This window comes from Neoarius graeffei, chromosome 18 (genome assembly GCF_027579695.1).
Source record: "Neoarius graeffei isolate fNeoGra1 chromosome 18, fNeoGra1.pri, whole genome shotgun sequence".
Taxonomy (NCBI): Eukaryota; Metazoa; Chordata; class Actinopteri; order Siluriformes; family Ariidae; genus Neoarius; species Neoarius graeffei.
In genome coordinates, this window is record NC_083586.1 from 66,434,471 (window position 1) to 66,458,240 (window position 23,770).

At 42.9% G+C, this 23,770-nt stretch overlaps 1 protein-coding gene across 1 annotated transcript in view; it reads right to left on the minus strand.

Annotated features, from left to right (window-relative positions):
- Window positions 1-246: 246 nt before the first annotated feature.
- Window positions 247-23,770, minus strand: part of LOC132866492 (A-kinase anchor protein 8-like) — a 63,130-nt gene continuing 39,606 nt past the window's right edge. The window contains exons 2-12 of the mRNA XM_060899297.1: window positions 22,923-23,073; window positions 19,315-19,951; window positions 15,499-15,532; window positions 12,406-12,455; window positions 12,293-12,320; window positions 12,138-12,159; window positions 11,831-11,972; window positions 6,264-6,369; window positions 6,040-6,170; window positions 5,769-5,864; window positions 247-1,842 (exon numbers count right to left, since the gene is read on the minus strand). Coding sequence (XP_060755280.1) covers window positions 946-1,842; window positions 5,769-5,864; window positions 6,040-6,170; window positions 6,264-6,369; window positions 11,831-11,972; window positions 12,138-12,159; window positions 12,293-12,320; window positions 12,406-12,455; window positions 15,499-15,532; window positions 19,315-19,951; window positions 22,923-23,073 — 2,294 coding nt within the window. The 3' untranslated portion in view covers window positions 247-945. The remainder of the gene's footprint in view (window positions 1,843-5,768; window positions 5,865-6,039; window positions 6,171-6,263; window positions 6,370-11,830; window positions 11,973-12,137; window positions 12,160-12,292; window positions 12,321-12,405; window positions 12,456-15,498; window positions 15,533-19,314; window positions 19,952-22,922; window positions 23,074-23,770) is intronic.

A 23,770-nucleotide genomic window follows, 5' to 3' on the forward strand; every position in this document is an offset into this window, starting at 1 on the left:
ATGTTTTTGATGATTTATAGCATCAACGAAACTGACTTCATGTTAAAACTGTTAATATTATAGTCATGTTGTCTGTTGTTGCCCAAATGAGGATGGGTTCCCTTTTGAGTCTGGCTCCTCTCGAGGTTTCTTCCTCATGTCGTCTGAGGGAGTTTTTCCTCACCACCGTCACCACAGGATTCATCATTGGGGATAGATTAGGGATAAAATTAGCTCATGTTTTAAGTCATTCAAATTCTGTAAAGCTGCTTTGGGACAATGTTTATTGTTGAAAGTGCGATACAGATAAACTTGACTTTGCCCAGTCATACAGAACCAACCTTGAAGAAAACGAGTGCACATCAGTTTCTACCAGTTTGCAAATCAAACTATTACCTTCTCAGGTGAATGAATTTACTGATACACAGGAGAAAAAAAAAAACAATGAGGCATTTATAAGTAGTATTCTGTCAAGTCCATATTTTACAACTCCATCAGCAACACAAAGACACTGCTAATTCTGCTATTGCCTATAAAATGGCTGTTTGTGTCCTGCTCAGAGCACTCAGCTATCGTCATAACCCACCGTTTAACCTTCTTTTAATCATGATTTTCGAAACCATTTGCACTGCTCCTGTCTTCTTGTTTGACATGTCATTAATAAAATGGACACCACCCCCAAGCCAGCGATGTCACTGGTTTTGAGGTCTAGACCACAGTGCACGCCGAGCACAAACCGCTGGTGGGTTCGCAGTAGCAAAGTGCTCAAAGGCTCCAGGTGGGACAGCAGGACTATGTTGGTGGGAAAGTGTTTGTGTAAAGTGAAAAGAAAAAGGTGTGGAGTACTATACAGAACATCTACTAAAGTCCCAGAAAATCCAGGAGTTGGACTTGCTCCAGGCAGTAGAATCTGGACAGAATAGCAAAGAGACTAATAAAGGGTCACAGGAGTCGAGGTTTTGCCTCCTAAACGTAGTCTTCCTCTTCCATTTCTTCCTCTCCCAACTCCACACCTTCCATGTCGTCCTCCTCATCCAGCAAGTCAAAAAGCGATTCTGGCGGGTCATGTTCTTCAGCTTCCTCTTGTACAGCCTCACTGCTCATTTGCTCTGCAGCTGGGACCACCCCTACAGACAATAGCTCTGCCTCTTGGTCTTTCCCATCTCCTTCTGCCTCTGCATCTTGTTCACTGAATGGCTCCGCCTCTTCGTCACTCCCATCTCCTTTCGCCTCCGTATCTTGTTCACAGAATGGCTCTGCCTCTTCATCACTCCCATCTCCTTCTGCCTCTTGTTCACTGAATGGCTCCGCCTCTTCGTCATTCCCATCTCCTTCCGCCTCCGCCTCTTCATCACTCCCATCTCCTTCCGCCTCTGCATCTTGTTCACAGAATGGCTCCGCCTCTTCGTCATTCCCGTCTCCTTCCGCCTCTGCATCTTGTTCACTGAATGGCTCCGCCTCTTCGTCACTCCCATCTCCTTCCGCCTCCGCATCTTGTTCACAGAATGGCTCCGCCTCTTCGTCATTCCCGTCTCCTTCCGCCTCTGCATCTTGTTCACTGAATGGCTCCGCCTCTTCGTCACTCCCATCTCCTTCCGCCTCTGCATCTTGGATCATCTGTTCACAGAATAGCTCCACCTCTTTATCATGCCCAGCTCCTTCCGCCTCTGTATCTTGTTCAGAGAATGGCTCCGCCTCTTCATCATTCCCATCTCCTTCCGCCTCTGCATCTTGGCTCATCTGGTCACAGACTGGCTCTGTCTCTTGCCTTATCATACCATCCTCTGCATCTGGAACTCCCGTTTGCCCTGCTGACGACGCCTTTTCTGGATTCATTTCAGGAACATCCGTCACACCGTGCTCCTGGAAAGCATTTATGGTTAACACAATGAAAGGTATGATCTTCATACAGGCAAAAACAAATCTGTGCTGACAATACACGATACTTACCATCAATGGTTTGAAGCCAAACTTAGATATGGCCATTTAAGCCCATAATTTCAGCTAAGCATGCACTGTACAATGTATACGATCCTGAAAAACTTAAAGGGATCCTCCAGTGGATTTACTCTTAAACTTATGTTAAATAAAAGTATTCATTAATTTCAACAGTCAAATATTCATTTTTGGCGACCAAATAGTGTTCGAGAAAAATTAATTTTTATTAAAATACCAGGCGGGCCTCCCGCGGAAGTGACGTATGCGATGACGTGGTGTAGTGAAAGCTTGGAGCAACTTGATTGTTTAGATCCTCTGCTTCCATCGTGGTTTTGTTAGTTTTACAAGTATTTTTACCAAATTTATAGGTTTTTAAAGAAGCATGCCTCATTGCACAGCGTATAAATGAATGAATGAATGAATGAACCCTTTATTGTCACTAGTCAGTGCCAGCGAAATTAACCATCAACCCGTCCTTACATATACACAGTGTAGGAAATGGGTGCCCGCCCCACCGCCTGTCGCGGTCAGTTTGCAGCAAGAGCAGAATGAATTTATAAGTTGCCAGCCCCACGGGCGGTCCCTCTTTGAGGGGGTTCATCGTTCTCTCGATATTTCATCATATTGAAGGACTTTTCAAGACATTTTCACTAGATTCTGTTGGTTTGTTTACCGACGCGGGCGCAGCCATATTGTTTTCGCTTAGAAATGAAATGAGCGCTCTGATTGGCTGTTGCTTCGGAGGTTCAGCCAATCAGAGAGCTCGATACACACAGCTCAGTGAAATCCACCCCAAGTCTCCCCAAGGTCACGTCTATGTCTGTGACGTTGAAATCCAGCGTCCTACCACACGAGTTTTGTCAAAATATCACATAAAATTGATTGTTAATTGTTCCAAATATCTGAAAATGTTGTATGACTATCTTGGGATAAAACCACCTGAACCAAAGACCTCTCAAAAACGAAAACAAACTGAAGAGAGAAAGAAAGCACAACAGAAATATGATAAAGATAAGAGGAGGAGAACTGTTGTGGACAGTTGGAAGCAAGAGTTTGACTGGCTGGTATCCGATGACAACAAACAAACTATCTACTGTAAGGTGTGTAGAGCTGCATATGGGCCCTTGTCTAAACGAAAACCCCAGATAGACTCACGAAATATTCCAATGGAGCTTTTGTCACTGGTTCTATCAATCTGAAGCATGATGGTTTGGCTGATCTCAAGCAACATAGGTCACATATACATTTATATCCATAAACACCAGTAATAAATCATAAAACTAAATTGAATATATGAAATTACATGCATGATACAACATTACATGTGTTGCCTCTTTTACAATTTTTCGAAAATTATGCGATATTACGGTGGATTATAGTTGAAATTGGGGCGGGCAACTTTTGAGCAGGGCAGGCAACTTTTCAGGGTTACCTGCCCTGTGGTCTGGCTGATATTTTCCATGAATTTCCTACACTGATATACACATACATACAATTGACAGAGGGGGAGTAGACAGGACAGGAAGACAGGGATGAAAAGGAGAAAAAATAAAATAAAAAATACAGAGAACATGAGGAGAGGGGAGGAGAAAAAAAGCAACCCCCACACTATGCTCCTGTGGGGAGTACAGTATGGGAACATTAAAAAAAAAAAAAAAAAACACCTCAGCACATAAGCACAAATAACACAGTACACTTTACAGCATGAAAACTCGGGACTTGAGGGGGGAGAGGTAGCGGTAACCCAGCGCAAGCAAGCAGCCGGTTCCTGCAGCCACGACGGCGTTGGTCGCGCACCCGCTTGTCACACTGGGGGTAAAAAGCGGCGACCGTGGAGAGTGGGGGAAGGAATGCAAGAGCGTCTCACTGCAGTGATCTTCGGGGGAGTTGTTGTCCCAGCAACGGCCTTGGCCAAGGCCAGTGCTGTCTGAGGGAGCCGAGAGCAGATAAGATTGGGATTGTTTGGTCTTGGGGCGAGTAGACACATTATTTTACACGATTACTCTGTTTGTCCATTCTGGTCTCCGAATCAATCCATTTCCTTTGCAAAGCCAAAAGCTTCTCCATGATGTTATCCATGTTGCGGTTCAAGTTCTGAATAGCCACAGTCTGAGTGCCGACAGCCCTGCCCACTGCTTCAATCATCTCGGGCAGCTTTATGGGGCTTTGGACAGCTGTCACCATTTTCTGATTTCCTCGATACACCAGGGCAATGCCTAATCCAATCAGCAAAAGTCCTGTAATCATGGTTCCGAATAGGTAGATGTCTTCAATGTCCTCCACAGAAAGAACCACCAGGCACATGACCCACCACCACTCCCACGTGTCCATTGTGTAGCCAGCTGCGAACGTTCCGGCAGGGCAGGCCAGTTCCCCGGAACCCAGGCTTCTCGTCAAGAAAATTGTGTCAATTCCGTGAAAAGACCAGTTTATCAATTCCATGATTTTTTAGTTTGGAGAGCAGTGCGGACAGAGTCTCTCAAAAGTATAGACAATAGACAGACGAGACAGAGAAGCAGAAGCAGGGAAGATAAGGGAGAGGAGAGGAGAAATGCAACCGCCTTCCGTGAGAGCACGGAAAAAAAAAAAAAAACGATGCTAAAAAGAAGGACGAGAAGATCTCTTCACCGTTTACCTGGCCAGAATCATCCAACTATTCTCAAGAAATGGATTCATGCCACTGGAAGACCTCAAAACAATCTGCGTGAGGTGCCCTATTTACACGCTGAACATTTTGAATCATCCTGTTTCAATTAATCGACGGAATTAAAAGCGAGATTAATGGGGGCTTCCAGAATAAATAGAAAGAAAAGAAAAATGTCATGCCAACAACATTCGCCCATCGTTCAGCTCCAAAAGTCCGCCGATGCAGTGTTGAGCAACAACAGAGACGACACCCGGAGGTTAGTTTCGAGTTTGTTCCATCATGGTTCTTTGTAATATACAGGGACTCAAGAAGCTGACAGATGCACATTTACAGAAATATTTTCACTAATTTTACCAAATCGCTATGGATTTTCACATGGGCATAGAGCACGCCAAGCGCTTTCCAAAAGAGGGCAGCCACGGCCTGCGACCACCGCAGATCAGCTCGGTCTGTTGGTTGAGCGTAGCTATAGCCCATGTAGCTGACTAGCAGTAAAGTAAACAAACACTGCGTGACCGATGACAAGTGGTGCACATATATTTCTGCACGCGCATCGGTCTGGACCCATCCCTGGTATATCATCAGCATCTTGCCTGGTGAATTGTAACCGGTATTCTGGTGCATTGAGGCTCTTCAGCGTAAATTGGAAGAAAACAGCAACGTTAAAGAACAATCACCGACGGATCAAGAGACGAAGCGTTCCGTTGACCTTCAGGTCGACTCCACTCCAGAGAAGAGAATTACTCAGAACGTTTTGCATGAAACTCACTCATTTGAAGTTCCCCAAGTTTTATTTCATGGTAGTTTATGTGCTCGGAATGCAAACTGACCGGAAAGAGGGATATTGCTGTGCAGACAGATGCTGAAATCCAGACAGAGACAGCTGTCTTCAAAGACCAGATTAACCAGTGTTGGGAACTGAAAGCGTCTCATGAGATGATTCGTTCAAACTCTACCAGCAAAACCACGATGTGAGCAGTGGATATAAACGGCTGAGTAGCTCCAAGCTTCCACTACGTCACATCATCGCATACGTCACTTCCACGGGAGGACCATCTGGTTATTTTAATAAAAATTCATTTTTCTAGAACACTATTTGGTCTCCGAAAATGAATGTCTGACTGTTGAAATCTGCAAATCCTTTTACTTAACATCAGTTTAAGAGTAAATCTGCCGGAGGATCCCTTTAAACAAACCCACTCACCCTAAGGTAGCGCCGCAGTGCCCTGTGCATGTCTTTGCTCCTGAGGAGGTGCTGGGCAACGGACAGACCCAACTTTTTAGAATGTTCCATCATAACCTTCAAGGACATGTGAAACACACACACACACAGAAAGAGTTTATACACAATCATAAAGCAAAATGGAGAGCGGAGCAACAAATCACACACATACACGGATGCGTTGTAGATTTTAATGATGGGATGCATTAGGTGGATTATTTATTTTAAACATGGTGTGCGCGCGCTCGTATACCTGGCAGTAGTGGTTATGATCAATGGATCTGAGGTGTTTTTTAATTACACGAACATCCATGGGTATGTATATATTGCACGCCAGACAGTGAGCTGCTTCTGCCCTCCTCATGAAGTTCCCCATACTGAGGTCTGCACACACACACACACACACACACACACACAGTCAATATACAATACACATAGCAAATGCAGGAAAAAAAAAAGATCAAATTAGTGAGAAACCTCGAGTCAGGTCCTGCTCTTCATACACCTGACAGATGGCTTCACGGTGGTTTGGTATCTGACTGATGAAGTCCTCAATCTTCTCGTATTTTCTACTGAAACCTCTCTGTACACACAAATGTGGGGGAAAAAATTAAAATCGCCAAGCCATAACGCAAGCACACAAACATCCCCGCGGTCTCCACTGGGCACCTCTGGCTGGGGTCGGTATTATGAAACCCAGACAGGCTGATGCATGTCTTGAATCATCCTGAAGGAGTTTATTTTGCGGTAACGACCGTCTCGCTGTATTATCCCACTTATTACTCAAGAAATCAATGACGACACAAAATATTGATTTAATAATATTTTAATGCTCACTCTAATAGCATCGTCCATAACAACCAACAATCGGTTACACATAGCAACAGATTGTTACAGAAATAACAGACTGTAGAATGGCCTTACTGACCAATCAGAATCAAGTATTCAAATGAGCATTCTAATTTAATTTAGAAAAAAAAAAAACTTGATAAAATATTCCACTGACTGCTCATTGGTCACCACCATCCAATTCTTCAGGACACTTTGCTGGCCAACGACCACACGCTGTTCGTGCAGTAGGGCAACAATCGGCTTGAAAGCGTGAAGAATTCACAGCCGTAACAGTCAGAAGCTGGGATGATAATTAACACCTCACAGTCTGCTGTTTCCCATGTTGTGAAGATAAAGGTCATGTTTTTTTGTTTACTGCTTATAAATGTCGTAACTAGGGATGTTAACCGATGACCGTTTGACCGGTGGTTGACTGAATCAACGTCAACCGGTTAATTTTTTTTTGGTTGTCGGATAAAAATAAATAAATAAATAAATCGTTTTGAAGCTGCCGATTTTGGAGCAGAGGACTTGGAATTCTGTGTTGTAAATGCTTGGGGCGTGCCATGCGGTGTAAGGACGACAGCTGACGAATCAGAAACACCCATTCAGTCATGCCCCGCCCTCCCGCCCCAGTTAAAGACAGCTGACAAATCAGAAACACCCATTCAGTCATGCCCCGCCCTCCCGCCCCAGTTGAACACAGCTGCCACTCGGCGAAAGAAAAAAGTGTAGACACAGGCTTTTTAGCTTACAAATTACTATTCTGTTTTTTTTAATCATTATTAGAAGGCACATGGAGTTTAGTCCTGCCTTGGCCAGTGCATTCTGAAAGTGTGTTTCGGTCTGTAGCCAACAATGCACGTTACTGCAGATCATATCTCTCCACACAAACTAAAGGCGCAGATGCCGACTTTTTCACGGCTGAATCGTGCAGATCCGATTGCTTTCCTTTGAGCATACAGAATTTACTCTGATGAAATTATTCAAAACACTCCAACGCCCCCCCCAAAAAAAAAAAATCGGATCTTTGCACGATTCAGCTGTGAAAAAGGCGGCATCCGCTAAAAGGCGCGCCGTTTGCATCCCTGTTTAAACTCATAGGTTAACCGGCTAATGAGGCTCGGTGGTCGGTCAAGATTATTTTTAGTTTTCGCCATCCCTAGTAGTAATCAATCATTGGGCTTGGATTACAAACCAGAACCACACAAAGGTTTTGTGTTGTCTAGTTATTTGCTGTTTGTCAGAACTCAGTTGTACTATAAACAGTAGATCCTCTGGAAATTAAAAAAAATAATAATTTACCAGAAAAAAAAAAAAGCCTTGACCATTATATGCTCCCCGGCCACTTTAATAGGAACTTATTGTTGATTGTAAGATCCCTGTTCTTGGCTGCAGGAGTGGAACCCAATGTGTTCTTCTACTGTTGCATGCTGAGATGCTTTTCCGCTCACCACGGTTATAAAGAGTGATTATATGAGTTACTACAGTGGGGTAAAAAAGTATTTAGTCAGCCACCAATTGTGCAAGTTCTCCCACTTAAAAAGATGAGAGAGGCCTGTAATTTTCATCATAGGTACACTTCAACTATGAGAGACAGAATGGGGGGAAAGAATCCAGGAAATCACATTGTAGGATTTTTAATGAATTAATTGGTAAATTCCTCGGTAAAATAAGTATTTGGTCACCTACAAACAAGCAAGATTTCTGGCTCTCACAGACCTGTAACAACTTCTTTAAGAGGCTCCTCTGTCCTCCACTCGTTACCTGTATTAATGGCACCTGTTTGAACTCGTTATCAGTATAAAAGACACCTGTCCACAGCCTCAAACAGTCACACTCCAAACTCCACTATGGCCAAGACCAAAGAGCTGTCAAAGGACACCAGAAACAAAATTGTAGACCTGCACCAGGCTGGGAAGACTGAATCTGCAATAGGTAAGCAGCTTGGTGTGAAGAAATCAACTGTGGGAGCAATTATTAGAAAATGGAAGACATACAAGACCACTGATAATCTCCCTCGATCTGGGGCTCCACGCAAGATCTCACCCCGTGGGGTCAAAATGATCACAAGAACGGTGAGCAAAAATCCCAGAACCACACGGGGGGACCTGGTGAATGACCTGCAGAGAGCTGGGACCAAAGTAACAAAGGCTACCATCAGTAACACACTACGCCGCCAGGGACTCAAATCCTGCAGTGCCAGACGTGTCCCCCTGCTTAAGCCAGTACATGTCCAGGCCCGTCTGAAGTTTGCTAGAGAGCATTTGGATGATCCAGAAGAGGACTGGGAGAATGTCATATGGTCAGATGAAACCAAAATAGAACTTTTTGGTAAAAACTCAACTTGTCGTGTTTGGAGGAGAAAGAATGCTGAGTTGCATCCAAAGAACACCATACCTACTGTGAAGCATGGGGGTGGAAACATCATGCTTTGGGGCTGTTCTTCTGCAAAGGGACCAGGACGACTGATCCGTGTAAAGGAAAGAATGAATGGGGCCATGTATCGTGAGATTTTGAGTGAAAACCTCCTTCCATCAGCAAGGGCATTGAAGATAAAACGTGGCTGGGCCTTTCAGCATGACAATGATCCCAAACACACTGCCCGGGCAACGAAGGAGTGGCTTCGTAAGAAGCATTTCAAGGTCCTGGAGTGGCCTAGCCAGTCTCCAGATCTCAACCCCATAGAAAATCTTTGGAGGGAGTTGAAAGTCCGTGTTGCCCAGCGACAGCCCCAAAACATCACTGCTCTAGAGGAGATCTGCATGGAGGAATGGGCCGAAATACCAGCAACAGTGTGTGAAAACCTTGTGAAGACTTACAGAAAACGTTTGACCTCTGTCAGTGCCAACAAAGGGTATATAACAAAGTATTGAGATGAACTTTTGTTATTGACCAAATACTTATTTTCCACCATAATTTGCAAATAAATTCTTTAAAAATCAGACAATGTGATTTTCTGGATTGTTTCTCATTCTGTCTCTGATAGTTGAGGTATACCTACACTTGTGTTCAAAATAATAGCAGTCCAACATGACTAACCAGATCAATCACTGTTTTTGGTGGAAATTATATTACTACATGGCAAATAATTTACCAGTAGGTGTAGTAGAGTCATAGAAAACCAACAGACCCAACATTCATGATATGCATGCTCCTGAGTCTGTGTAATCGAATAATTAAGTGAAAGGGACGTGTTCAAAATAATAGCAGTGTGGAGTTTAATTAGTGAGATCATTCATTCTGTGAAAAAACAGATGTCAGTCAGGTGGCCCTAATTTAAGGATGAAGCCAGCACATGTTGTACATCCATTTCTCTCTGAAAACCTGAGAAACATGGGTCGTTCCAGACATTGTTCAGAAGAACAGCGTGCTTTGATTAAAACGTTGAAAATGATGGGCAGAAAATGATGGGCTGCTCGGCTAAAATGATCTCCAGTGCTTTAAAATGGACAGCAAAGCCAGAGAGACGTGGAAGAAAACAGAAGACGACCATTCGAATGGATCGAAGAATAGCCAGAATGGCAAAGACTCAGCCAACGATCAGCTCCAGGGTGATCAAAGACGGTCTGAAGTTACCTGTGAGTACTGTGACAATTAGAAGACGCCTGTGTGAAGCTAATCTATCGGCAAGAAGCTCCCGCAAAGTTCCACTGTTAAAAAAAAGACGTGCTGAAGAGGATACAATTTGCCAAAGAACACATCGACTGGCCTAAAGAGAAATGGAAAAACATTTTGTGGACTGATGAAAGTAAAATTGTTCTTTTTGGGTCCAAGAGCCGCAGACAGTTTTTCAGACGACCCCCAAACGCTGAATTCAAGCCACAGTCCACTCTGAAGACAGTGAAGCATGGTGGAGCAAGCATCATGATATGGGAATGTTTCTCTTACTGTGGTGTTGGGCCCATTTATCGCATACCAGGGATCATGGATCAGTTTGCATATATCAAAATACTTGAGGAGGTCATGTTGCCTTATGCTGAAGAGGAAATGCCCTTGAAATGGGTGTTTCAACAAGACAACGACCCCAAACACACCAGTAAGCGAGCAGCATCAGGGTTCAAGACCAACAAAATGAAAGTTATGGAGTGGCCAGCCCAATCCCCGGACCTTAATCCGATCGAAAACTTGTGGGGTGACATCAAAAATGCTGTTTCTGAGGCAAAACCAAGAAATGCAGAGGAATTGTGGAATGCTGTAAAATCATCCTGGGCTGGAATACCTGTTCACAGGCGCCAGAAGTTGTCAGAAACCATGGTTATACAACTAAATATTAGTTTAGTGATTCACAGGAATACTAAATCCTTAAGATTTTTTCAGTTTATACAGTAAATATTTGGAGTTTGTAATGAAAAATGCAGACACTGATATTTTTTTGAACAGCCCAATGTTCATTTTTCTTCATTTTCTGTAAAGTAATTAAAATATTGATGCATTTTTCTTCATGTTTTGATGTAGAATATAATGTGCAGTGTTCCCAATGCATGGAAATAAAAACTATTATAAGGATTTTGAGCTTTACTCACGTTTTTAAACACACTGCTATTATTTTGAACACAACTGTATGATGAAAATTACAGGCCTCTCATCTTTTTAAGTGGGAGAACTTGCACAATTGGTGACTGACTAAATACTTTTTTGCCCCACTGTATATCCTTCCTGGCAAAAAAGCTCGAACTGCTCAATCTGACCATTCCCCTCTGACCCTCTCTTATCAACAAGGCGTTTGTTTCCACCCACAGAACTGTCGCTCACTCGCTCAGTGTTTTTTGTTTTCTGCACCATTCTGTGTAAACTCTAGAGACTGCTGTGTGTGAAAACCCCAGGAGATCAGCAGCTTCTGAAATACCAGTTTCAAACCAGTCCATCTGGATCAAACCCATACCACAGTGAGAGAAAGAAAGTCACACTTTGAGATCATAATTTTTCCCGTTCTGATGTTTGAACCTTGTGAAGATTAATTGAAGCTCTTGATTTGTATCTGCATGATTTGATGCATCAAGGGATGGTCTGATTAGAGAACTGCATCAAACAAAACAGCAGATGGATGTGTGGGAGGTCCTAATAAAGTGGCTGGTGAATGTACGTTTTGTTATTCAGTCCCTACACCAATCAATCCATCATAGGTCTGGTCATAAATATTATATATCTACATATCTATCTGAACTGGGAGCATTTCCGTGTTGTTCCTTGGTGACCGAGTACGGCTGTACCTGCAGGAAGTCCACGGTCGGTTGAGAGAGGCGTTCCGACAGGAACTTGAAGTGATCCTTGTGGAACTCGCTCGCCAGATGAGCATCCAGGTTCTTTCTGTAGAATGAGCGGAACTTGCACACGGGACATACAAAAGCCATCCTGGTGACCATGTGACAGACAGGAGAACAGGCCAATCAGAACATTTAATATTTAATTAAGAACTCCGAAGGTACAGCACTGTACACACTATTTAGTGCATGTACTGCCATTACTCAGTCTTCAAGATAATGCATGCTTTTATGAGGTTCTGGACCTGGAACTGACCTCTGGGCTGTGATCTTCACTGCTGCTTTTCCAAAGTCAGGAGGCATTTTGCCCGTATTGAAAGCCGCAGAAGAATAGAGGTGGATCAGTGAGTTAATAAATCAGGTATACAGATATATGAATAAGGGATGAGAATAACTGGTGCTCACTACAACCTTGTCCTTCAGCTGATGATTTGGAAGCCTGTGCACACAAAGACACATCAGTCAGCATGCATCAGTTCCCTCCCAGAGTCTTTACTTTTACCCACAACATAATTTAAACCTACTGAGGCAGAAGTTAAAGCTTCACCGGACCCCTCAGCGTGACTTGCTGCATCTAGACAAGAAAGAAAGAACGAACAAACAAAATTGATTATTTTAAAATCATTATTGAAAACAGTCCCGTTCACGAAGCCTTCTAAACGGACACGTCTCTGCAGAAATTAACCCTCTGGGCTCCGACGGTATTTTCTGGCACGCTAATCATTTTGGTTTGCTCTGATTTTATCGTCAATTTCAACAAATCTAAGCAGTGTTTTCAAAGTCATATGACTTATTTTGTATTCGGCCCAAGTTCAGCTACAATAATATCTATATAGTCTGTATGTCATTATTGTACTTTAAAAAAAAATAACAAATGAAGATGTTGTAAAAAGCAGTTTTAGAACCGTGCTGGAATGCGTGAAAAAACATAACCTTACCCATTGTGGCGTGACCTCATGGGATGAAGGGCTGGCAGTGGCAGGGGTTTTCACTCTTCTCATTGAATGGAATGAAATTTTTTTTACTCTTCTCATTGAATACCCCTCCCACTGCCAACCCTTCATCCCAAAACAATAGGACATGATTAACTGGCCATCAAAACATATGTCCTATTGTTTTGGGATGAAGGGTTGGCAGTGGGAGGGGTATTCAGTGAGAAGGGTAAAAAAATTCCATTCCATTCAATGAGAAGAGTGAAAAAACTTCTTACTGCCATCTCTTAATCCCATCAGGTCAACTCCCAATGGGTAAGGTCATGTTTTTTCACACATTCCAACACTGTTCTAAAACTACTTTTTACAACACCTTCATTTATCTGCTATTTGCCTTTATTTTGGTATTTGACTCTCATCAGTGTGTCCTGAAATTAATTCTTGTACCATTTTACCCAGTTCAGAACCACAACAAACTCTGTAATTTTGCTCCCACTCCAAATTTTACTCTCTAAACTAGGGCTGTGTGATATTTCGAATATACTCGATATATCGCCGAAAATTCTGTGCGCGATACATAAAATTATTATATCGTAACTATCGAGTATTTTATGGTCATCTTCCGACTTGCGTTCGTTTCGTGTTTGTTTAAAACATTTCCCGGTGGTTTTCTCCCTGTCCCTCAGGCAGTAACGTGAGAGGCTGCCTAAGGGGAAAGAAAACAATAACGTCACGCACTCGCCAACCAATCCCGGGCGACATCTCAGTGCTGAAAGGAACTTCCGGGAAGATTTTCTAGTTTCAGTTGTGTTGCTAGATTGGGTGGTTTTAAGTGCGTTTTGGCGGGTTTTGAACATATTTTGGGCTGGAAAACGTCAGCAGTATCTGGCAACACTGCCGGCGGGAAGATTTCCTGGTTCCGGTTTACAGCACTGACTCAGTTCGTGCAATCGCTGGTGCTGCATAGGCTACCGTGTAAGCTCTGTCAATTTCAGCGACAGATTAAAAATGGAAGCGGGCCATTTGGTTCCTAAAAGAACTAGTAAGGGGTCAGTCATCTGGCGTTTTTTTGGATATCGCGAGGAGGACGTGGAACAGCAAATGCCAGTTTGTAAAGTGTGCAAAAAAAACCTGCCATCACGAAAGGCAGCAGCCGGAATTCTACACATCTGAGAGGCGGAGCCGGAAAACATTCAGTTCAAAAGTGTGCAAAGAGAAAAATTGTTTTGCAGATCTCTCTCTTCTCTCCCTCAATCTCTCTCTCTATTGTGAATGTTCCAGTGGTTCTCAGTAGTCAGGTTAATAGCTTGGAGATCTATTTTTTTAAATAATTTAATGAAAGAGCACTTTTCTTATTTAGGCTAAATGTCTCTCAGTGTTGAGCTGCACTTTATTGGTTTGAGCTCTGAGCAGCTCTGTATTGTGTTGCCCCTTTGTTGCAATTTTCAAGATTGTTTTTGCAGTTTGTGCCACATCTTTGTTGAATAAAAATATTCTTATTTCAACTCAATTGTGATTAATCACCAACATGAAAATTTAAAATGTGTTGTTGAAAACCACCTGTAAAGTTAACCAAGAATGTTTTTTAATCTGCAGGGATTGTAGTGAAAACAGTAAAGAGTAAAAGTTAGATTTCATGGGGTCCTTTAGAGGAGATTTAAATATATCGAGATATATATCGTATACCGTGAAACGGAGAAAATGTATCGGGATATTCATTTTTTCCCATATCGCACAGCCCTACTCTAAACTCAAAATAGAGCAAAATTAACAATTTGAGAAAAATACTTTTAACTCTGGAAAAATTGCTCAGTTATTGTTCCTGTGTCTGCATGACAGCGCACACATCAATCGATCTGCTCATCAGAAATACGAGAAATATTTACACTTATTCAAGTTGATCTTTGCTAGATCGTGTCAAAATGAAAAAAAAAAAAATTAAAAAAAAAAAATTAAAAAAAACACTGCTCATCATCAGTGTCGCGGTTCTCAAGATTGAACTGAATCGCTGTCCTGAATCATCCGAAGCGCATAAAATCCGCGTGCCATCTTACAACAAGTTTTACCTCCAAATAGCTGAAACTATGTCTGACAGACAGGTGGGCGTTCCCACTGCAAAAGAAAACCAACTGAAACCGAAAGAGTGAAAGTGATTATCATGCCGTTACCATAGGAACAATCTTTTATGAACGTGTAACTGTGCGCTCAGCGCTCCGACTCAGGTGTGACTAAGGTGATAAGTTTTATGTTTCATCTAATTTAGGCAATTTAAAAACTATTATCGTTTGGCAGTGGGCACATCGGAAAGTGTAAAGTTTGTCGATATGTTTATCATGCTTGTATGATAGAAAACTCGAAGATATTTATCTAAATACATGACCTACTCATTCCAAACCTGCCGAGCTTCTCCGGAGAAACTCCCAGCCTCAGAGGGTTAATATATTGAATGGTCTTAAATGGGGACAGAATATAAATCCAGCTAGCTGCTAAATCTGGAAACGTCTGTCTAAAAAGGGACAGAAAGTACAGGGTCGTAGCACTGTCGGAGAGTGGAACCTGCGTTTTCTGAAGTTTCACTTTAAGCTGAGCAAGCTCCTCTTCAACAGACCAAACACACAGCTTAATAAATAACGTATTTAAACTGGAGGATGTTCCAAGAACAACAGGAAGACAAGGGATGCTCACCATTACTTTGCCCTTCAGCTCCTGTGTTGGAGGCCTGGAAAGAGGCAGAGGTTTAATTTCTGGTACATCAGGTTCAAGTACGATACTAAACTGGCTGAAATCTTAGAGCTTTTATTATAATTCATAGATCATAAAAGATATACAGGTTTCCCAAAACCACTACAGCAAAACTATTCCTGATGCTCTGTAGAGCCTTTACAAAACACAGATTACTGTAAGTGATAGCAAGATGCAAGGAACTGTTTTTGTTGTGTACCATGTCAAGATATATTTCTAATTATTCTATCCGTATTCATTGGATATGAGCAATCGTGCATTCTGATTGGCTGCTCTATCAGGGCTTTCCCCAAAGCGTGACTGGATACACAGCACTCCGCCGCGCTGTGCGACCTCAGCACCACACGGTCACTTGCAAATAAAAATAAAATTTAAAAAATACGATACCATAAATTGACGGATGCAGAGTACTTTCCGCACCTCGAGATCTCCTTTTCCCTCTGAAAATGAGTCATAACTATAGAAATAGGAAGATGTTGTAATCTATAGGTCGAGACTATCCTGCTACTCAACCCAGAAATGAAAAAGGGTTCCGCTGCGTGCACTGACTGCCGTTCGCAACCAGACATACCGTAAAACCATGTTCTAGTTGCTAGATGGCGCTGTTGCATTATTCGACCTTGATTCTGTTCCTGGCGCAATACTGCAGGCTTGCGTGTGACTTGTCTGTTGGGTTGCAGGTCTGTAGTTGACAGCCGTATTGCTAATATTCTGATTTCAGCTGCTATTTTGTTCAATATTATACGTTTTTGTTCTGCAATAAAATTATTTACATACAGGCCACTTTTTCCATGGAATAAAAACGTGTCCTTCCCTTCTAGCAGGTTTATTGATGGCATGCAACATTGTCATCATATCACTTATCCTTCGTGTATTACACCACTCTCCCCAATGGAGAATGAGCGTGCAATATTGTTATAATATTGCACTCTGTCAAGACAACACGACATCGTGCATACGCACAATCATTTCTTTGTCCGCTGGGAGAGAGCGAAGATGAGGCTAACTCAATGCTAATAACCTGAAAACTGAAGATGCGCTGAACACGTGAAAGGCTGCCAAAACTTCATTAGATATTCTTCACACATATTTACAAGAGAAAAACAAACCAATGGACATCGAAAAACTGGAAAAGAGACACGCTGAAGATGTAAACCTTCTGCGCGAGCAAGTGACTGTGACAGTTTGTACGCAATAACGGCTGCGAGGTTTGCTTCATTAAAAGCGGAAGATTTAAAGAGAAAGATGCGCCAAACACCTGAAAGGCGACCAAAACTTCATTAGATATTCTGCACGCATACTTACAAGAGAAAAACAAACCAACGGACATCAAAAAACTGGAAAAGACAGCGATAGTGAAAATATTGTCAAAGTTCTACTTGGAGGTGAGGAAAAGCGACGGAGACTTTTACAAGTGGACTTCACTCAGCAAAGCCCTTTGGTTTTGAACAACTGCAGTTTAACAATTAACTCTGACCAAAGGTAACTGAACTTGAACTGTGTGTATAGCTTGTATACAAGTCGGGTTGTAGTTCAGGCTTTCTGGACTTGTACCATTTTTACTGTTAGAACTTTGACCTTGTACGGTACACTGGATTAACACAACACTGAATTACATTCCATCAGAATCAGCATTCGATATTGGCAAGTTTCCCCCCTGTTCTTAACTTTTTGTAAAATCTATAATTGTTCCAGCCAATGTGTATGTATAATAATAATAATAATAAATGGCTTTTTTCATGGTCTACTAGATATACTCTATTCCATTCAGTTACTCATCTTCAATTCGTTCAGTATCATGCTCGCTGAATGGAATGTATCTGACAGACCACTCAACACCGGCCAGTATTATTTAATTATTTCTCTGAATTGACTGTTTCCTACGGAAGCCGCGAGAGGCCCTTCATATAATCTTTTTTTTTTATTCACCTTGTTATCCCGAGATAATGACATAATTAATTCAGGATCTCGAGAAAACAAAACCATTATTTCATGATCTCGAGTAAACAGCTGAGAAATGGTTCATTCAGGTGCGCCAAGAGACTTGTGATATGCTGACTTTGGGGCTATTTCTCATTCTGTATAGACGCAACTTTGGTCATTAGAATGTCTGGAATAATCGATCACCTAATAAGGCAATATTCTGATCAGGGGTTGACACAGGGAGAGATTGCATTAAGTCTTTTAATAAGGGATAATTTCAAAATTAGTCCGCGGCACCTCCGCAGAAGACTGGCCCGGCTTCGTCTCTACCGACGGAGATACAGTGATCCAGCTGAGATCTCGGAATAACGGTTTTGTTTTCTCGAGATCCTGAATTAATTATGTCATTATCTCGGCATAACAAGGTGAATAAAAAAAAAGATTATACAACCCCGATTCCAAAAAAGTTGGGACAAAGTACAAATTGTAAATAAAAACGGAATGCAATAATTTACAAATCTCAAAAACTGATATTGTATTCACAATAGAACATAGACAACATATCAAATGTCGAAAGTGAGACATTTTGAAATTTCATGCCAAATATTGGCTCATTTGAAATTTCATGACAGCAACACATCTCAAAAAAGTTGGGACAGGGGCAATAAGAGGCTGGAAAAGTTAAAGGGAACAGCTGGAGGAACAAATTGCAACTCATTAGGTCAATTGGCAATAGGTCATTAACATGACTGGGTATAAAAAGAGCATCTTGGAGTGGCAGCGGCTCTCAGAAGTAAAGATGGGAAGAGGATCACCAATCCCCCTAATTCTGCACCGACAAATAGTGGAGCGATATCAGAAAGGAGTTCGACAGTGTAAAATTGCAAAGAGTTTGAACACATCATCATCTACAGTGCATAATATCATCAAAAGATTCAGAGAATCTGGAAGAATCTCTGTGCGTAAGGGTCAAGGCCGGAAAACCATACTGGGTGCCCGTGATCTTCGGGCCCTTAGACGGCACTGCATCACATACAGGCATGCTTCTGTATTGGAAATCACAAAATGGGCTCAGGAATATTTCCAGAGAACATTATCTGTGAACACAATTCACCGTGCCATCCGCCGTTGCTAGCTAAAACTCCAGACGACGTCTCTTTCAGGGAAGACCTTGCATTTTCCAACATGACAATGCCAAACCACATACTGCATCAATTACAGCATCATGGCTGCGTAGAAGAAGGGTCCGGGTACTGAACTGGCCAGCCTGCAGTCCAGATCTTTCACCCATAGAAAACATTTGGCGCATCATAAAACGGAAGATACGACAAAAAAGACCTAAGACAGTTGAGCAACTAGAATCCTACATTAGACAAGAATGGGTTAACATTCCTATCCCTAAACTTGAGCAACTTGTCTCCTCAGTCCCCAGACGTTTACAGACTGTTGTAAAGAGAAAAGGGGATGTCTCACAGTGGGAAACATGGCCTTGTCCCAACTTTTTTGAGATGTGTTGTTGTCATGAAATTTAAAATCACCTAATTTTTCTCTTTAAATGATACATTTTCTCAGTTTAAACATTTGATATGTCATCTATGTTCTATTCTGAATAAAATATGGAATTCTGAAACTTCCACATCATTGCATTCCGTTTTTATTTACAATTTGTACTTTGTCCCAACTTTTTTGGAATCGGGGTTGTATGAAGGGCCTCTCTCGGCTTCAGTAGTTTCCAGTGTTTTCATTTTGAATCTAATTTCTAATTTTTATCTAATTATATTGAGAACTAAATAATTTGAGTGTCCAATTCAAGTTACTTAAGATGGTTTAAGTTACCCTCCAAGTTGTCGAGTCAGCCGTGTTTTTGACCGTCACTACGGCATGGCGGTTCTGATTTGCCTGCGCTCTTGCTGCAGCCTGCAGAGCTTTCTTATGGCGTTTCCTGGATTTAGTGTTCGCCTTCTTCCTGCCGATGGATACGGGATGTACACCGAGGTTCCTCGGAGGGCTGAGAGGCCTCTGGGCCCCACCCACAGGGTTAGGGTTATATTCCATGTGAAAGTCTGGTCCTTGCCTAGTGGCACTTCCTTGGCTGAAGGGTCTTTCAAAACTGGCCCCTTGACCACCTTTGAAGTGCCAGTCAGGACGGTCATGGACGCCATGGTGAGGCGGGTAACTCCCACTTTCTGGGTATGCGCAGTAACCCCCATTCTGCCCATCTCTCCCATGCACTGGATAGGAATCATTCCGGTATCTAAAGTGCTTCTGGCCAGACCATCTACCATGGTGCTGGGACCTCCATCCTTTATTGGCAGATCCAGAGTCAGCACCGCGATTACGATCTCTGATCCTTCCCAGTGCAACAAAGTCGATGCTTCCAAGTATAGACATTTCATCATTAACAAAGTCATCTGGTCCGAAGGGATACCGGTGACAGACGACCTGCGGTTTTGTGGACTCACGCTGTTCAGACCTGCGTACAGACAAAGACACAGAGCGAGCAGAGATGAAACAGTGCCACCTCCAATTTCTTTTTCATGCATTGACTAATCTTTGGTTAAAAAAAAAAAAATCTAATTGAACTCTCCATCACTGATACACTATCTGGCCAGAGGTTTACGTTTATATCTGCATGTTGAACGGCTCAGTCTAGATTGTTGGGATGTTGAGGCTCCAGTTCCTCCCAGAGGTGTTCAGTGGAGTTGACCTCAGACAGGGTTTACACTTCATGTCTTCACGGAGCATTGTGATGCTGGAACAGGTTTGGACCGAGTTCCAGTGAAGGGAAACTGTAATGCTACAGAATACAGAGACCTTCTGTACAACTACTGTATGTGCTTCAGATTTTGTGGTAACAGTTTGGGGAAGAACCAGATGGTCAAGGGTTCGCATACCTTTGGCCACATAGTGTATCTCAGGCAACAAGGTACACGCTGTTAAACGCTGCGTTTTTTTCATGCCATTCCACTGTTAACTGCATGGTATTACCATCAATATTACCAAAACCTACTGTTCAATTCACTTGAAAGTGGGAATTTGGAGCTCTTGTTATGGATGTGTTGATTTCGACCTCCACACATTCAAGACACAAACTGGGAAAAGTGTACAGACGCCTCCCTGAAAGCGTGTCCTTTGTTTTCTGTCTGAGCACCAAAGGTCATGGACTAGCAATCAGAATCAGGCCATTATTAAAAAATGTTCTGTTTCCGGTCCACCGGCCGGGTGAGTGCCGTTTGCGCGGGTGAATTTTTTTTTTAAACGACGGTTTTTCAACATTTTTTCGGGTTTGTAAATCTAAACTCGAACTTGACATTTGCGCATTCCCAGGGCTTTCCACTAATGCCGCTTTTCCACTACAAACGTGGCTGAGTCGGGCTGAGCCGTGCCGTGCTGAGTCGAGCTGAGTGGGGCTGTTGGAGTTGCATTTCGACTACAACCGCGCTGAATCGTGCTGGCTGGAAGTGGGTGGACACATTGGGTGGAGTTAGCGAAAGTGGGTGGACGTCAGGTGATGCCGTTAAGCAGCGCAAACAGTGACATCAGTGATCTTCTAAGCGGTAGTCTCACGACCCGGATAGGAAACAATAAACATGGAGGACATGGAGTCGTTAGTGTTGCTGGTCTTGGTGCTGTGGCTTGTTGTCACCGACAACGGCAACAGATACTGGCAAGAGCGTATAGATGAGGCGAGGCGCATAAGGCTTCAGAAATTCTCGTAATTCGTAATTCTTCTTCTTCCGGGTTTGCGGTGTTTACAGATCCCAGCGTGCTCGCGGGGCGTGTGTGGGCATGTGAGGACACTCCTCCTCACCAATCAGTGCACAGGGGAGTGTCTGCTCACGCCCCCAGCCTCATTCGGCACGGTTTGGCTCGCTTCAGCCCCACTCCAAAACCGTGCGAGTTTTAGGGGCTAAGCAGGGCTGAAGCGAGCCGAGTCGTGCTGGTTTTTGGTAGTTGAAACGCGAGCCGTGTCGGGCTGAAGTGAGCTGAAGCGAGCTGAAAAAGGGTAGTGGAAAAGGGCCATAAGGCTCATACTAGCCAGCCATGACAAATAAGTAGCCAGCCGGGGGGAGTAAACACAAAATAAACTCCTGTGCACGCAGTTCCCAGGATTAAATGTATTTTCCACAGACCATTTATTTATTCACTTCACTCAAATACAAAGTAAAATGGCAGTAAATCCTCTTTCTTTTCTTGCGTATTGCATCATGAGGCGTTCCTGGCTTGTAAATCTCTTATTTTCGGTGCATGACACATTCACGCAGCTGAGCATGCTATGAATTAACAACGACAACGGTCTGCAGTGGGGCGACACAATTACACACTCAGCGAACATTTCTCCATTTGTGTATGAAAATACACTCCAACCACTCCGTTTGGCTTCATTTACAACCAACGGTGTCTTTTGATGCCAGCACGTAATTGAACGAGAGAAGACTGGTTTACCGGAGACTAAATAAGCGTCATCTCTGCTTCTGTTCCCTCCGACACACTACTGCCTCCGCCGAGTGCGCGCACACCGCATGTCGGGGCCGCGGATGAGTTACTCTCCCCTGATCAACGAAGTCGGCGGGGAATTTGTGGTTATTATCGGTACAAACAGCGCGAATCACAACTTAAATGAGTGCGGTTCAGTTTGACATTATTGTCAGTCCGTTAGATAAACGTTTAATTTTATTAAAATCGAAAATTAATATTTAGAGCCTGTGGGCTACAAAAATAATAGTCATTAAAGTAGCCGGCTGGACTTAATTGTGTAGTCGGCTGTATGGCCGGCAGCCGGCGCTTGTGGAAAGCCCTGTCGAATCAGCTCTGCGCATGCGCCGTGCGGCACAAAAAAACGTCCGCCACCATGAAGGAAGGAGATCTGGAGTTTTCAAACATTTGCTTAAGTGTGAAATCGCAAAATGGTATTCTAGCGAACAACAAAATAGTAAAGATTCAGAAAAACAAATCATTCAGTGATGATTTTAATAGTGTAATTTCATCCGAACTCGGCCTAACGCTCGATTTAGAACTACAAAAAGTCCGTGTGTCGGACATTTTAAGTACCTTTGTAAAAGTTTTGCAAATGTTGCAGTCAGCATTTAAAATGCTAACTTAAAGTTTTTGTACAAGTTTCAGTTGATTAAACTGTCATTTTATTAAATGTGTCTGCTTTTGTAATAAAAAAGTGCTGAAAGAAAAAGCAGAGACACAGCATTGCGATTTCTTATCCATCCATTAAAAAAATAAATCCCTCCCTCACGACTGGAAATTTTTTTGCTCACCTGGTGGACAGGAAACGGATTTTTTTTAAGGATGGCCTAATTAACTTCTCAAACCTGGACACTCATCCTATATCTCACCACGGATGGATGGATGGATGGATGGAATGTCCCCCAACCCTGAGACACGTACCTCGTTCCTTATAAAAGTACATGAGAATGGTAAAACAGCATTACCGGTCACTGCAGCTTCCTTCGCTCTTCGCTCCTTCCTTGAGGATGTTAATTTGCTGGTCGATTTTGGTGATGACATCACCTGTGCTCGTCTTCATCGAAGAGTGAGGGGATACGGACTCCGGACAGTTGAACGTGTCACGGTTTCCTGTTCCTGAGAACAAGCAAGTGGGAGCAGAACACCTTTAATCTTCATGGGTTCGAGGCGATGTTGGAGATCAGATGCATTAAGCACAATGACAGCACGTTTTGGGTATTGAGGTATTTCACTCACGTGACCAAGTCATGTGATGCTGCCATTTTGGACGTCACGGCTCGAATCGGTTTGAACGCGAGGAAGGCGACAAACGAAAAACGTAAAAGAAAAAGGAGCGAGATGCAGAAAACACCTTCACTATCCAGCGACGTAGGGCATTTACAGGGCGAGCAGAGGGAGAGGGATTTGCAAAAATTGAGGTTAGCAGGCTTAGAGAACGACGTTTACCTGCTTCCACCAGGATTGTTCACTGACGTACGGAAGTACACCAAGCCCTCGTCTTTACCTGACTTCGGCCCACATGATCTGTATACCTATGTCGTTAAAAACCCATCGCCATACACAGGTATTGATCTGAAAGCGTATAAGAGTTTGGATGCCTACAAATATTTTGTGTCAGGCTGGGTAACATGCCTACATCAGCGGGTCGTCCCTGGAGCCGGTGGTCGCCATCTGATTACAGCTAAGGTTTGTTCACATTTTCATTTACTTTCGGTCCTCAGGATAAACAAAATGTTATTAAATGTCATTGAAATAACTTCTTAGTCTGTTGAGACATGGCCCGTTATAAATTTGCTGTTACCAGGCAATGACC